Source organism: Anas platyrhynchos, chromosome 4 (genome assembly GCF_047663525.1).
Source record: "Anas platyrhynchos isolate ZD024472 breed Pekin duck chromosome 4, IASCAAS_PekinDuck_T2T, whole genome shotgun sequence".
NCBI lineage: Eukaryota > Metazoa > Chordata > Aves > Anseriformes > Anatidae > Anas > Anas platyrhynchos.
Genome location: NC_092590.1, coordinates 61,454,750 through 61,468,891, shown reverse-complemented (window position 1 = coordinate 61,468,891; position 14,142 = coordinate 61,454,750). Strand labels below are relative to the sequence as shown.

General features: G+C 43.1%; 1 protein-coding gene across 3 annotated transcripts in view; it reads right to left on the bottom strand.

The window, feature by feature from the left end:
• The window catches only part of PPARGC1A (PPARG coactivator 1 alpha), a 351,332-nt gene that overhangs the window by 51,496 nt on the left and 285,694 nt on the right, over window positions 1–14,142 (bottom strand). For 2 of the 3 annotated variants that reach the window (XM_027457312.3, XM_027457313.3), the window contains exon 2: window positions 7,941–8,120. In XM_027457312.3, coding sequence (XP_027313113.1) covers window positions 7,941–8,120 — 180 coding nt within the window. Of the gene's footprint in view, window positions 1–7,940; window positions 8,121–13,204; window positions 13,554–14,142 lie in introns of those variants that run through there. The other variant, XM_005031663.6, reaches the window with a different exon arrangement.

Here is a 14,142-nt window from a genome sequence, read left to right as displayed (position 1 = left end):
AATCCTTATGAAGCAAGGCTGTTCCTCTGTGGTGTCAGAACGGAAAATCCAGCCAAAACCACCAACGATGTGTCCCAAAGGGGCTGATTACCAAAAACCAGAAACCAGCCTCCAGGGCTGAGCATCCACATACACACAGTCAGGTCTCTGTGCATGCCAACTCTGCAGCTTGTCACTTGCACACTTAGGCATCAGGATCCCTTATGCACCTGCATAAAACTACCAGAATAAAAAACAGACACTGGAGAAAAAAGTCCCCAAATGCTGACAGGTGACAATCTGCCAGAATGGTTGCCAGTTTTTGGTGCATCCGAGCATTAACCACTGTACTATAACAACAGCAACAAGTGGATAAGATCTCACGGACACACACAGACACAAGGAGTTCCTTGTATTTTTTCCCATTCATGTGGAAAAAAAAATGCTATGCATGATTCAATACCAAATCTTTCTCCCTAAAACAAATTTACTCCATGTGATTTCCTCTTTCTGACCTCCACATGTGCAATAGGTTAGCGGCACTACAAAAAAAGAATCCTAAATTAAGCTTCACTATGATTTTATCCTTCTGTAATGGCATGGGCCTGAGTTAATGTTAAGTGGGATGGGGCAGCAGGAAAAGAGCGTGCCAGGGTTAAGATGGAGCGTTTAGCAGCAATTAGCAATGATGCACAGTATAAAAATAGCAACAATTAAAAAAAAAAAGAAAGAAAGAAAGAAAAGAGGTTACACTAGAAATAAAACCATTAAGGGAAATAAATTTAACAGTTTGGCCAATTAGCATTTCTCTAAGAACAGCAAACTTTCTGCTGCTGTTGTTAAGTAAATGGGGAGGGAAAAAACAGAAAAGTCTTATCAGAAATATTTACTTCACACTAGCAGTGACTCAGTGAGTGTTTTTCCAACAAAAGGCAGAACCACCGTCCCACTTTTTTTGTGACCCTCTCTGCAGTTCTAGGGAGAAAATATTTAGTTGAACATTATCGTAAGCTAGAATATGGCTCTATTTATGTGACAAGTTGACAACATACAATTTCATGCTTGTTGAACTGATCTGTGTTATATATTCACTGCGAATATTATGAAGCCTCACCATTATAAATATGAAACAGTATACATTTATTCAAAATAACTCCTGCAGTAGCAATTTATAGCTCGGTTGTTTGCGTGCTTATGAAGTCCAAATGCCACCTTAAGAAGCTGCATCTCACTAAAACAGATGTGGAGTGTGACTGTGACCAAAGTGGATTTAAGATGACCTCTGTGAAAGGAGGCTATTACATTTTTGTCTGTATGGCAGCTGACACCAGTTTGTATTTAGATATGTAGCCAGTGGGAACACAGTGTAACACAGTGTCCTGAAGGGCTCATTTTAACATGGGCCAAGACATTCGTCTAATGACCTAATTAGCTTACTACTGTTCTGCTGAGTGCTATTCCTCCCTCCTGCAAAAAGGACAGGTACTCGGCTGAGTAGCGACACGGTGAGCATCTTAAGCCTTGGCTGCTGCAGGTGAAATCCTGGCAGAGGAGTGAAATATCTCCTTAATGGGACTGTGAAGCAGATCAGTTGCATTTTCTTGATCACACGCCTGGGGAATGGTGTTGGTGGCCTCATACATCAAACAATAAGCTCTCAAAGCAATTGTTTTTTGTTCATTTGGGAGTTCTTTCCTGCCTGAAGGTTTCAACCAATGTGTGAGGTTCTTGCATGAAAACGGAGGCAAGTTTAGCCAGTCTCCAGTATGTCCAACTGGGGAAGGAAACAGAGAAGCAGCACACCTCACCCACACTCGATACAGGGCATTTGCATAAATTCTTCCCAATTACACAGCAGCTGGTTTGAGTAAAATAAATTCCACTTACTGCTTGAGCGTTTTTAAATGTCAGCATAGCCAGCCGTGGACTATAGTTTACATACGCCTTCCACACAGATGTAATGCTATTCGGCTGGGCTCCTATTTAGAAGGTGCAGAAATGTGAGTCAGGGCAAAGGCATCTGAAAAGGTACCGCAGTCAAATGTGTAAGAAACTCGACACGGCTCTATTAGGAATATAAACATTCTTGTTCTTTTGCCCAGTCTCTGATATTTTCTTCCATCGGAATTGAAGGTCTTTCTCCCAGCTGCAAAAAGGGGTTTTATGATGCATTGTTACCTTTTATTGTTCTTATAAAGTTTCCTATCCCAAATCTGCATCTTTTGCCTTTACATTTATTGCTGTGTTAAACCTACAGTGTTGTCTGGTTCCCTACTAAATCTATCCTGTAACCACATACTGTACATTCATTTCTCTAGGACCTCAGTAGCTCTTATCTGTTTGCTTTTATGATCTCTTATGAACTGCTAGGAACAGCAATTTGCAGCGCTGTTTGTAAAGTCATCTCGGTCTGAACTCAGCCTTCCCCTTTTCTGTCATACAGCGGTACTCTCTGCGGTGAAATCCCATTTGCCAGAGAAGAATTTCATTACAGGATGCACTTCAGAGGGACACTAGTTCCTAAGTATCTCGTATGTGCTTATCATGTAAAGCATTTAACGTGCGTTAATCGGAATTGCAAAAAGCTGCTCATTAGAGCAGCAGCCCACATGTTGATCCGGTCCTGTGTTACCTTCCGACTCACTGATACATTGCCCACTCCACGGTACTGCCCAGAGCTATTCGGTTTCTGCTCTCTAAGGCCTCAGACATGCTGCTATGCTGTTCACACAATCTCAGTTCTTTTAAGCACTTTGATAAGCTTTATTCTGCCATTATACCATCGAGAACATTAAACACAATGTTTAAGTTCTATGTTAAATCACAATCAGTTCCTATTAACTGTTCCGAGCTCCTCATTTTTATCAACAGTTACTTTATTAAATCCTTAATAATATAGATGGAATAGTTAGTTAATTTGTGTGTTGAGCCATGGATGTTAATTTGTAAACATAATAACATACTGCAATCATTTGCATAATAGCATTTTAATCTTTTTAGTAAAAGCTGTAATTCCCTACAAAGTACGCTGCAGTAGAAACTAAGTGACTATTGGTAATAATAAAAAAGGCCTTAAAATTCTGATCCTATTATAGTGTTGGAACATACCCAAACTGCTACCATAATCTCTGAAATGTTACTGTTCTCTGATTTAGGTGTCTGTGTCAAGAATAAAAATGAAGTATAACTGGTAGCAGTAGACTATTTCCTAAATGTAATTTAGTATTCACTAAGCACCAGCACTTTGCAAATAGCTCTGAGGCTTTCCTTCAAAGTTCAGAGCTCTAGTTATGCATATTGTGTGAGGTACACCATGCAGCTCACCTCTAGACTTTGTTGTGCTGAATAGATGGCTATGATAAATCATGCTGATTTGGCACTGAAGGGCATCAGCCATCAAGGATTTGACTACTATGTCTTTTTTTCCCTGAGATTATATCTCCTTGAACTGCCTGCCCTGGGCTACTAGTTTTGGAGAAAATTAAAAAGTGGAAAAAATGCTAGGAGAGGCCAGTAGAGAAAATCTATATAGGCTCAGTTCTCTGGAAACCCATTAACACCAGTCACAAGACTGGCAAAGAAAACATTGGTGGTTGTTTAAAAGTCAGGCCAAGTCATTTTACGCAAGATCTGGTAATTCATTAATCAATCTGGCTGCAAACCTTGAATGAATAACCTGAAATAGTAAAAGAGACTGGCAGCACCACAGAATATTAGAGAGTCTACGATTTGAACCAAATTACCCCGGTGGAGTTTAAGGCTCCCCTCTACCCTCATTATCTTTCTGATGTAAACCTTTCCAAATATGTAAGAAATCATTCATCGCTGTGAATGTCCCTGCTGCCAGGAGTTAAAGAGTATACATTTCATTGTGAATCTCTTTCTCTCCCCACATTCTCATTGCTTGCAATACAGCATCTTTTGGCAGCCTACAATATAGCATAGTAGCCTATTTAGGCTTTCCAAAAACACAGCACATAGCGTGGTCTTGAAAAGTAACCTGGGCTACACCTATGCAAAACAATTAAAAATAAAGTCATCTAATATGCTGATCGTCTCTCCGGAATAGAGAATTATGTAAGTAACTGAAATCCACAGACAGGCAGGCAATTCAGGTTTTCTGAAGTCTACTTAAAAGCTAAAAAAGTGTTTTTTTTTTCAAGTATGAGAACACCACACTTCCAAATCGGTATGACTTTACGCAAGTTCATTACACTTTAATAGGCTATTGCCTATCTATAGGCTGCCTTTTCTCTTTACCTAAATTGAGCTATTTATAAGTAAGGCCAACAAAGCAATATATCCACTGTAGATACCCTCTTCTCTCTCCATAATGCTCGGCACGGTTCATAAATAATTTTAAATATGACTAACCTTCCATGACAGGGTATGGTATATTTGAAGAAGCCTCAGGGGACAACAGTTTTTGTAACCAAAAAGCCTTCTTATTCATGTCACATCAAGTTCTACGGTTATTCACGTGTTCACATAGCATTGGCTTGGAGAATGGAAACCTCATTATTTTGATTTTCTAAAAGAAACTAGATCAATTTTTTACCAATACAATTTTTTAAAGGCTGGTTCTTTGTAAAAGCAAATAATGGAAGTGAATGGTGCAGTGAAACATCTGAATAACCGATCTTAGGTGACTTGTTAACTATTTAGTTGCACAAACTTGCGTCAATAGACAGCAGCCTTAGGAATAAGAACTTATCCATTTTGTCTTTCCAGCAGTCAGAACAACAGTCAAAGAAAAACAGGTGAAAAACACAAGTTATCAAGCTGTGAATAGAAGGAAATCAACTAATTGATAATACGCATACATACAGACATTGGTAAGAAACAGACAGGCTTGGTTCAGGATCTGTTACACTGCCATGTGAGCAGAATAATGCAGCAGTGAATTAGGTACTTCTGCACAATACTGGTGTGCTTTAGTACTAGAGGGAAGGCCAATATCTCATCACACCTAAGCTGATGGGAGCAGGAACTTATACTCAACAGTTACACGCTATCTAGACTAATTGAACCTTTATCTCATTTGGCTCCTAGTTGCTACCATAACTATTAATAATTCGTCATCCATGAGACTTCCAGAGCTACTGGAATTGCCTAAGCTTGTGGGTGCTCAGCTCAGGAGAGCTTCCAGGAACATGAATTGCAGAAAGCCTGAAAATTCACTTTCTGAAATAAAATATTAAAAAAAAAAAAAAAAAAAAAAAAGTTAAAAAAGTGCACCAGCTTGAGACAGCCAGGAACTTTGTAAAAGGATTTTTCAACACAGGCCCTGACCTAGTCAAAGGCAGATGTAATGCATTCGTAACTTAAAGGACAGTGCACTTCATTCAAGGTTAGATTTTGCAATTAACACTACCTGGCTTGTGCAATTAACACCGTACTTGTGCTTTTCAATATTGTTTGCCATTCCTGTTCTTTCCCTTCCAGTCCAAAGAGACTGTATTTCTATTTTGATATGACTAGGCCTCATCTGGAAGCTTAACTTATATAAAACTTATTACTCCCATGATGATATGAGAATCAAAAAAAAAAAAAAAAGTTTTTTCTTTAAAAAGCAAAGCCAATGTGGATCAATATGGAAAAATCCAGAGATTACCAAATGGGAAACTGCGTAAAACTTCCATTCTCTGTGCTAAAACAAATAGTTCCTCACAGAGTATCTGAGATAATCTCTGGAGAAAGAACACATCTTCTTCTGTTCTTGAGCACCCCCAGTCGTCACATTACAGAGCGGCAGAGAGGAGAAATAATGCTATGTATCCAGCTGCACAATGGAGACCGGGGACAGGGTTAATGGATGGGAAGAGAGAATAGCTCTTTCCTTCCCATTTTCCTAGGCCAAGCAACCAAAAAATGGAAATAAAACACACTATGAAAATGAAAATAGTCTTGTCCTAGCACTGCAGCACTGCAAGATGCTATTAGAGAACAGTTTGTCCCTACAGGTAAGCTTGGGCCCATCTGTGCTGTCAGAGACAGCAGTGCGTCCTCTCGCTGAAGTCAATGAGTGCTAGGGAAGCCAGGCATTTGCATAGAGGACAGCAGAATTTGTCCCAAAAGGAAAGTAGCATATTTCACTTCCAAACCATTATTTCTGACCTACCAGTTGCTGCCTAGATGCATCCCCCCAGCTGCATGCCACTGATTTCTCCACACTGGGTCTTCAGATGCATGCAGGCCCATGAGGCTCCTGTAGGGACCAGTACCTCCGTGTCACCGTGTGCCAGCAGGGTTACGTACCAACCTGTACACCCGTCTCACTGTCTGCAACACACTCTGATTTCAGAACTGGAACTGCCTGATTTAGGAAGTGACAACTGCTATCCAATTGCTAACCTTACATTTCGAAAATCTGTATCTTCCCCTGATACTTCCAGAAGAAAAATGCCTCTTCACATGGCTTTCGATAAATGAGGAAAAATACATATACATTATTAAAAAAGCAAACCCACTCTCATCCAGTGTTAATTCTGATATCAGCTGCCCCCTGCCTCCCTGCTATTGACACCAAAAATTTACAAGCAGACCGGCTATACCCCACGTGAGGGGTGCAACTGAAATCCAAGCACAAGACACAGCTCTGAAACTTTGCAAAATGTGTCATGGGACATTACAAAACTGCTGAAAAAAATGAGGGCCTAAGAACAGGGTTAATTTCATTCTGATTTGAATAAAATTAATTCCAAACTGCTTGGATGTAAGTGACAGAAAGATTGAATAGAGAGGGCCAGCTTCTGCTATCAGTTACGCTGATAAATATAAATCCTGAGTAACCTTATCAGCATCAGGGAGATCACCGTGCGTTTATGGCTGTATACAAAAAAGAAGAATTTCATTCAGGACATCTTAGGCAAGCTATATTTTACCTTCAGAAGCATTTTGCTGTACTGTGGCAGTTAATCTTTTCCAGCTATTAAGCTCCAGAGTGATCTTTCGGGGCTTCCCCCGGCAAGCGGGGCCAGCCGCAGTTCCTGGAGCTGCCGAGGCCACGTGAGAGGCGGTACCAACAGCTTACTGTTGCACAAGGTCTTCCTGCCAGCTAATCAATTTATTGTCCAATTTCCCGGTCCGTGGACAATCTATTGCATTTTCTATCATCGCAGAGGGAGGGTGGCTAGGGTTCGGGGGGGCACAGCAGCCCCATCACTATGGGGTGGAGAATCATGAAGGTTTTACACAACAAAAGGAAGAAGACTGGAGACAGAGATAAAGAGACCACAGCCCTCCTCTTGTACAGCTTGAACCCCAAGGCAGTATTTTAAAGAAAACATTTAAATCTCTCCTACCACCCTTCAACTTTTACTTTCAGACCACTCTCTGCCAGGAGATCTACGAAACATCCCAAACGACGAGCTGGTTCCTGAGCGATAACGCGACCATCAGCCCTCAGTGCCTTGCCTGCTATATCCACTCATTTCCCCTTCCATACTCAGCCTACGATGACCTTTCAATCTGTGTGCAAAGTGCTCTGAAAGGAGCCTTCTGATACAGTAAAGCCCTTTACAAAATAGGCACCAGCTCCAGCTCTCCATCGGCTGGCTGCTGTGCTGCACTCTGCTCCTTTCCAGGGACTGCAAGAGGAAGACAGCAAACAGGTTTCAACTTCTGTTTTTCCTCATAGCTGACAATTGTGCAACTCCTCGTCGTTACGCCACAGCACAGCGTACTCGAGGCACTCTTCAGCCGTTTCCTTTCAGAAATCAAAACTTCCATTTAATTCTTTTCAAGGCTTTTTTTTTTTCCCCTCTCTCCAGATCACAGGCCTGCTTTTGATCATGAGGATTAAAGGCGCCAGGCAGAACCTGTAACGCACATCATCACGTTTGCTGTCTCTCAACAGGGGAAAAATAGTAAACCCGTTGTCCACCAGGCTTAAAAAAAAAGAAAGTAAAAAAAAAGCAAGCAAATGCCTTGCAGCGTGCACTTGAATCGCCTTGCCTTACCTCGAATATATTGGCGGGTTCATTGCTGTACTGGTTGGAGATGATCTCTGACTGGTCGCTGTACCACTTGAGCCCCCCCAGAAAGCTGTCCGTGTCCAGGTCGTTCACGTCTAGTTCGGAGAGGTCAAGTTCTGGGAGATCTGGGCAAAGAGGCTGGTCTTCGCCAACCAGAGCAGCACACTGCAGGAAACAGCAATGCAGAAAGAGTTTCATTAATTGCCAGGAATCTATTAACTTTAATATCATGCGATAAGAACTAAGCCTCGATTAAGCTATGGCACGGGGTCACTAGAATTGTTTTCTGAAAAAAAGACAACAAACCACTAACTATTAGATCCTTGTTAGCCCTGCACAGGTATTCAAAGAAGAGAGGGAAATAGGAGGATGTAAGCTGCCTTCTCTACCATGTCTCTGTACAGGAGCAATCACTTTCCTTCTCCCTACCCTCTTTCACAACAACAGTGTCCGAAGGTTTATAAAATCCAACAGCAGAGGCCAATGCACGGCCTTATTCTTCTGCTGCTTCAGAGCAAACCGGTGCAGGTACAAGTTACAGCTGAATACCTCTGGGCAAGGTCTTTCCTGCATTTCCTGATGCATTCAGGTTAAAGATGCACAGCCTGTTCCAGCCTCCAGCCCTGGAGGCGAGCTCAAGCTGGACATACTCACACTCGCTTCTGCAGATCTTACCATAGTCCTCCAGGTCAGCCGTGATGATGGCCAGCGTATAGCCTAGCAGGCTAAAAGATGCACAGAGCACGACTACCAGGTATGCAGCAGGGTCCTGGCCCCCGAAATGTGCTCTGAAACATCCCCGTGTTCACGTCAGGGTGACAGGCACAGTCAGTCCATGGAGCCTTTCCCCTGCTTCGCACGCTACCTTTTCACCATATGGCAAGTACGTGCATTGACCCAGGCCAAGAGCTTCCACCCAGCCCCATAACTGTCCCCAGACAGTGGCTGTGGTGAGGAAACCTGATGGTTTCCTTTTCTCTGGCAGCCCAGCAGCATGCTACTGCTGACTCGATAACCCTAATGGAGAGGGTCCATGAAACACTTTGATTTAGGTAGGAAACCAAGTCTGATCTGCACGGAGACACTTCAGCAGTGCCAAATGTTTTTGTCTCCATGACTGGCGATCAGAGTAGTGATAAATACAAATAAACCTGGAAAAAGTATCCTTTTAAAAGCTAGGACGAAGCTGATAGAGTACTGACTAACCTACTAAGCAAAAAAACCATTAATACAACATGTCCACTTTAGCATGGCAATTGAAACCCACCAAACCCAACTCTCAGTTATGGAAAACATGCGGTAATAGCTTGGCAAGTAACGGGGCCCCGTACGTCAATGCTGCTGGATGAAGCAACTCCTCCTGCGCTGTACCATGTACCCTTGGGACCCATCCCCAAACATCTACCTGGGCATGGTGCAAAACACCCTTACGTTCCTTAAAGCTGCCAAGGTGCCAGGCACTGAATGGTTAAAGCGTAAATCTGCTGTGTCTCAGGGCTTCCACACTGAGTATTTCTCACCCCATGTTTAGGGTGGCCAAGAGCCTGCCCAGACAGCAAGACCTCCTCCACTCCCGTCAGCAGACTGGGTGGCTGGAGCGATTTCCCAACTTGTGTTTGGATTGAAGTCAACCCAGAAAACACCACTTTCTGGAGAGGCAGTAACACGGTGTCCACTGATGCGAATTGCTCAATACTTGGTTATGTCACTCTCTGAAGGACCGCCTTTCACGAGCATGCAAGCAGGAGCTGCTGAAGGTGAATTTCATTGAGGTTTTGTCTCCGGGAGCCTTGCTGCACCCGCAGCGCACGGGCTGCATGCAGCGGCGCAGCCACCAGCGACAATTTTGTCTGCTGGCACAAGGGCTCAGTGCAGCTGGTGCGAGCTTTTATTCTGTGGACAACTTTTACGTCTACCAGGACGCAATGAGATAGTCACGTAACAGGCCAAGGGGCAAGGCAGGTTGCAAAACGAGGCTCTGAGATAGCACTTGCTCCGATTTCCATTACTTAAGGGGCTGCAGAACTTTACCAAGTCAAAACCTCACTTAGGTCATTTTTACTACACACCTTTTTTTTTTTTTAGTATTATTTTGGTCATAGAAGAAAACAAAGAAAAAAATTAAAGAGTTCCCTCTTCTTTAGTGCTAGACATAACCTTCCAGAAGCAATCTTATAATGCAGAGATGACCTTTTTTTGATGCTTGGCTGAAATCTCTGATCTCATTAAAGGATAATCTAGTTTTTGACTGAAAAGGTAGATTCTCAGCATCATTCTCAGGTTTGTGTTGTGGAGGTCAGTAGCTTATAACTGATGCCGTAGACTTGTAAAGTATCCTGCTGATCTGTTTCTGCTTTCGTTTGTAAAAATAGCTTCAGTCTGTGAACCACCTACTTAAAGATGTTAACTCTTGGTAATATGCATTTCCAAATTCCTACGATGGGCTTTTGAAGGAACATAAATAATTGTATTTAAAAAAATAAATCCTGCTCACCACAGCTTTCTTTTGCCTGTAATGACTGCAATGTCACTTAAAAAATGTAATTGCTGAAATGAAGTATATATGCTCTTGCCGATGTTGACATGATAATAAAATCAATGTTTCTGAATATGACATTACGCTTCTAATCTGAGACACATTAGTAGCAAGTGTTCCTGTTATTAATTTATATTTGGCCTTTGGATGATGCCAGGTTTAACACTCCAAGTCCTAAAACTGTCCTCATCTGACATGCTGATATTTGCTGTTTGCCTATACATCTGTAACAGGTGCACCTGCATTGCTATGATACATTTTTCCGTCTTCCCACCGTTATTTGATATAATAGTTACCCCATAACTGTGGCCTTAATTTCATAGTATCGTTCAGAAAGATAAAGCAGTCACTAAACACAAAAGGCTAATTACTGTGCGTTATTTCACTCCAACAGACTTTTTTTTTTTCTCTTAGTTCAGGCGCAAACAATAAATTAGCTTAACTGCACTGATGATAATGAATCATTATAATTAAGTATAATTCTCCATTAACCTTTTGAATGTTTTTGTGCCTCTGAAGGTAAATCAAAAAAAAAAAAGAAGAAGAAAAGAAGAAGACTGGACTTGTGCCACATGAATTATATTAATGAAAAAATAATCTTTGTTTTATTTTTAACAAGTTTTTCAAAGAGCCGAGGGGGCTAACCCAGGAAAGAAAGACAGACCTGACAGAATGTGTGTCATGTGGGTTCTCTCTATCAATCCTCGCAACCTTACTGTACATCACCTTCATTAAACTGTGAAACACTGGGGACGCTGATCAGCTACAGTGATGCAGGCCTTTATTAAGCAACACGCCATCCTGTCATTATGTGAGCGAGAATCTAATACATTTTAAGTTGACAGCAAACATTAATGATTCAAAAAATGAAGGCTGCCTCCGGTACCTGCCGCCTGCAATATTTGAGATCGGTAAAGGTGATCCCCAGAGCCAGCACAGCAGGCAGGCACTCCTGTGCTGCTCCAGAAAGTGCAGTGCAGGAGCACGTTGGTAAAATCCTACCAACAGTTAATCCATCCACCGCACAATTAATATTAAGATCAACCCTTTTTTTTTTTTTTTCCTTTTTTTTTTCCCCCTCCGCACTATGAAAAGTCATTGACATAAATTATCCATTCTGTTTCTAGCTTGAAATTACTGCAGGAACTCTAGTGATTAAAATAAATCTTCAATATTTCCATATAACTGGTTCCTCAATCAGCTCCTAGCAGCATTAGGAATAATACATGATGGAAAAATGAAGCTCCAGCAGCAGAGACCCATGCTACAAGCCAGACAACAACCCACAGGATACTCCAGCTACTCAGAAACAATTAGGACTTTGGAGCCAGAAAGTCATCCACTTACAGCCTTGACTCATAATAGCTACAGGACATATGAATTATCCATATCTATTCCACTTTACCAAGGAATCAAAACAAGATAAGAGCAATTACAATATGCAAACAGAAATCAGCGGATACAATGGCAAGCTGCAAATATTTAAAACTCGACAAAAAGACTTAAGGACCCGCATGCATGCTCCGCCAGATAGGGAAACTGCACTGGAGAACGCTGCAAGGTTTTTACTTTAGATGGGTATCTCTGCATGGCGTGGACATCTTATTTAAAAGGCATCACACGTAACCTTTTTCTCCCTCCCCTGTTGCCTGAGGGGAGCGTTTTAAGCACTTATTCCAAGCTCGCAGCCGGGGGGTTAGCTCCTTCCAGCAGGTCTGTGCTCTGGCTTCCTCTTGACGGGCTCCACAGAAAGTTTGCCTCGCTGCCCAAGTTGCCCGAACTTTGAGGTAAGGCTCCCTTCTGCCGAATGCAAACGCGCAGAAATCCTCACGCCTCACTTTATACTCCAGAGATTACCAGGGAGCTGCTTGCCTTTTCTTTTCTTTTTTTTTTTTTTTTTTCCTTTCCTCCTTTATGAATTGTAGCCAGCAGAAGCTGTGGGTTTGATGTATTGCCGTCTATTTTTACACAAGCAGCAGCGGCGGCGGTGGCAGCAGCAGCAGCAGCAGCAGTTCGCACAGTCCTGCATAAACTCTATTCTCACGGTTCATCCTCTTGTCTCTGTCGTGCAGTGGCATTTAACCGTTTGTTGGACTACTTGGGCCGACCGGGAGCCCTGCTCTACAGGACATTAGCTACGGGATAATCATTCCAAGACAAAAGAAGCAGGGCAGCGTCTACTTCCAGAAATCTCTCTTAAAAGCATCTAAAGCAAAACCCCAGGGTGTTCGTTCCTGTGGGGGGGGGGTTCAATTCTGCAGCTGACAAACAAGGAGGAAACCTGCCACAGAGCAGAGTGAAACGAGCAAGGAAAATAGGAAGCCACTGGTTAATTTAACTTCTTCTTCCCTTTTTTTTTTTTTTTTTGAAAAAAGAAATGTTAATCTTATTCTAAACAAACATGGCATTTTTCCAACCAGGCCACTAAACGCCACTGGAAAGACTTCAGACACTGATTCATATCAATATCTTGGAGCATAAATATTGCATATGACGGGGGAGAGCGAGCCAGAGGCACATGCAAATAGTTTCCAACTGCAGGAGATACCGATGACAGGAGCGAAGCTTTGATTTGCTCAAGGCACCGCGGAGTAACCTTAAAATAGCAAACTTACAGGAGTTGAGATAAGGCTCGGACCTGCTCGCAAAGTCTGCCGGCCGGCCCGTTCTGCCGGCAGCCCCCCGAGGGGAGCCCCCCGCGCCCCCCGCTCACCTCGATGTCACTCCATGCAGAGTCCTGGCTGCACATGTCCCACGCCATCCAGCTCCCGGACCGCAGCGGCGCAGCTCGCGAACTACAACCCCGAGCCGGGCAGGGAGCACAGGCGCATGCAGGCGACGAGCCCCTCTCTGAGCGTGAACCGAAGGCACCTGTCTTACTACTGCTCCCCGTCACATGACAAAGCTATTAAAAAGTAGGCTGGGCTGTCACTCATCCTGCCTTCTTGTGCCGCCGCTCCAGCCGTGACGTCGCGCAGAGGCAGACCCAGGCGGAGGCGAAGTAAATCTTCCTAAAAGCCACTCAGACCTTTGAGGCTCCAGCACCACGCTGTGATTAAAATCGCATCGCCGCGCCACACCCCCGGAATTGTGCCGCTGCCTGCCATGCAACAGCTCCCGTCCCTCGCCGTCTGCCTTTTTTTTTAATTTCTTCTTTTTTTTTATTTTTTTTTTATTTTTTTCTTTTGGCCAAAGCAAACAATGTGCAGAGCTGTATTTACAATAAAAAAAAAAAGTAAAGAAACTCGGAGGAGAGCTGCAGCACGTGTGCCCTGAGCAGCCTCCAGCCTCTCCGGGCGGCCACCGCAGCGCGCTTCAATCCAGGGATGCGAGCCTGGAGTTGGGCAAAAGTTACAGCGTGGGATGGCATTTTGTTTTCACTCGGGGATTTTACACCTGGCAAAGTTAATTTCTCATTGACAACTGCACCAGAACTAGGTTTTTCCACCAGCAAACACACTGGCAAAAAAAAAACAACACACTATTTCCCAGGGATGGAGTAAGTATTGATAAAAGCCAGTCCTGCAGTTACCTCACCTGCGACAGCAAGGGAGCCAGATCCCGTTTTCCAGCTGAATTACAGCATTTCTCAGCTGCTCTTTAGTCATTTCTGTGTCTCAGTGCACGAAACCAGTGTTACAACATGCAACT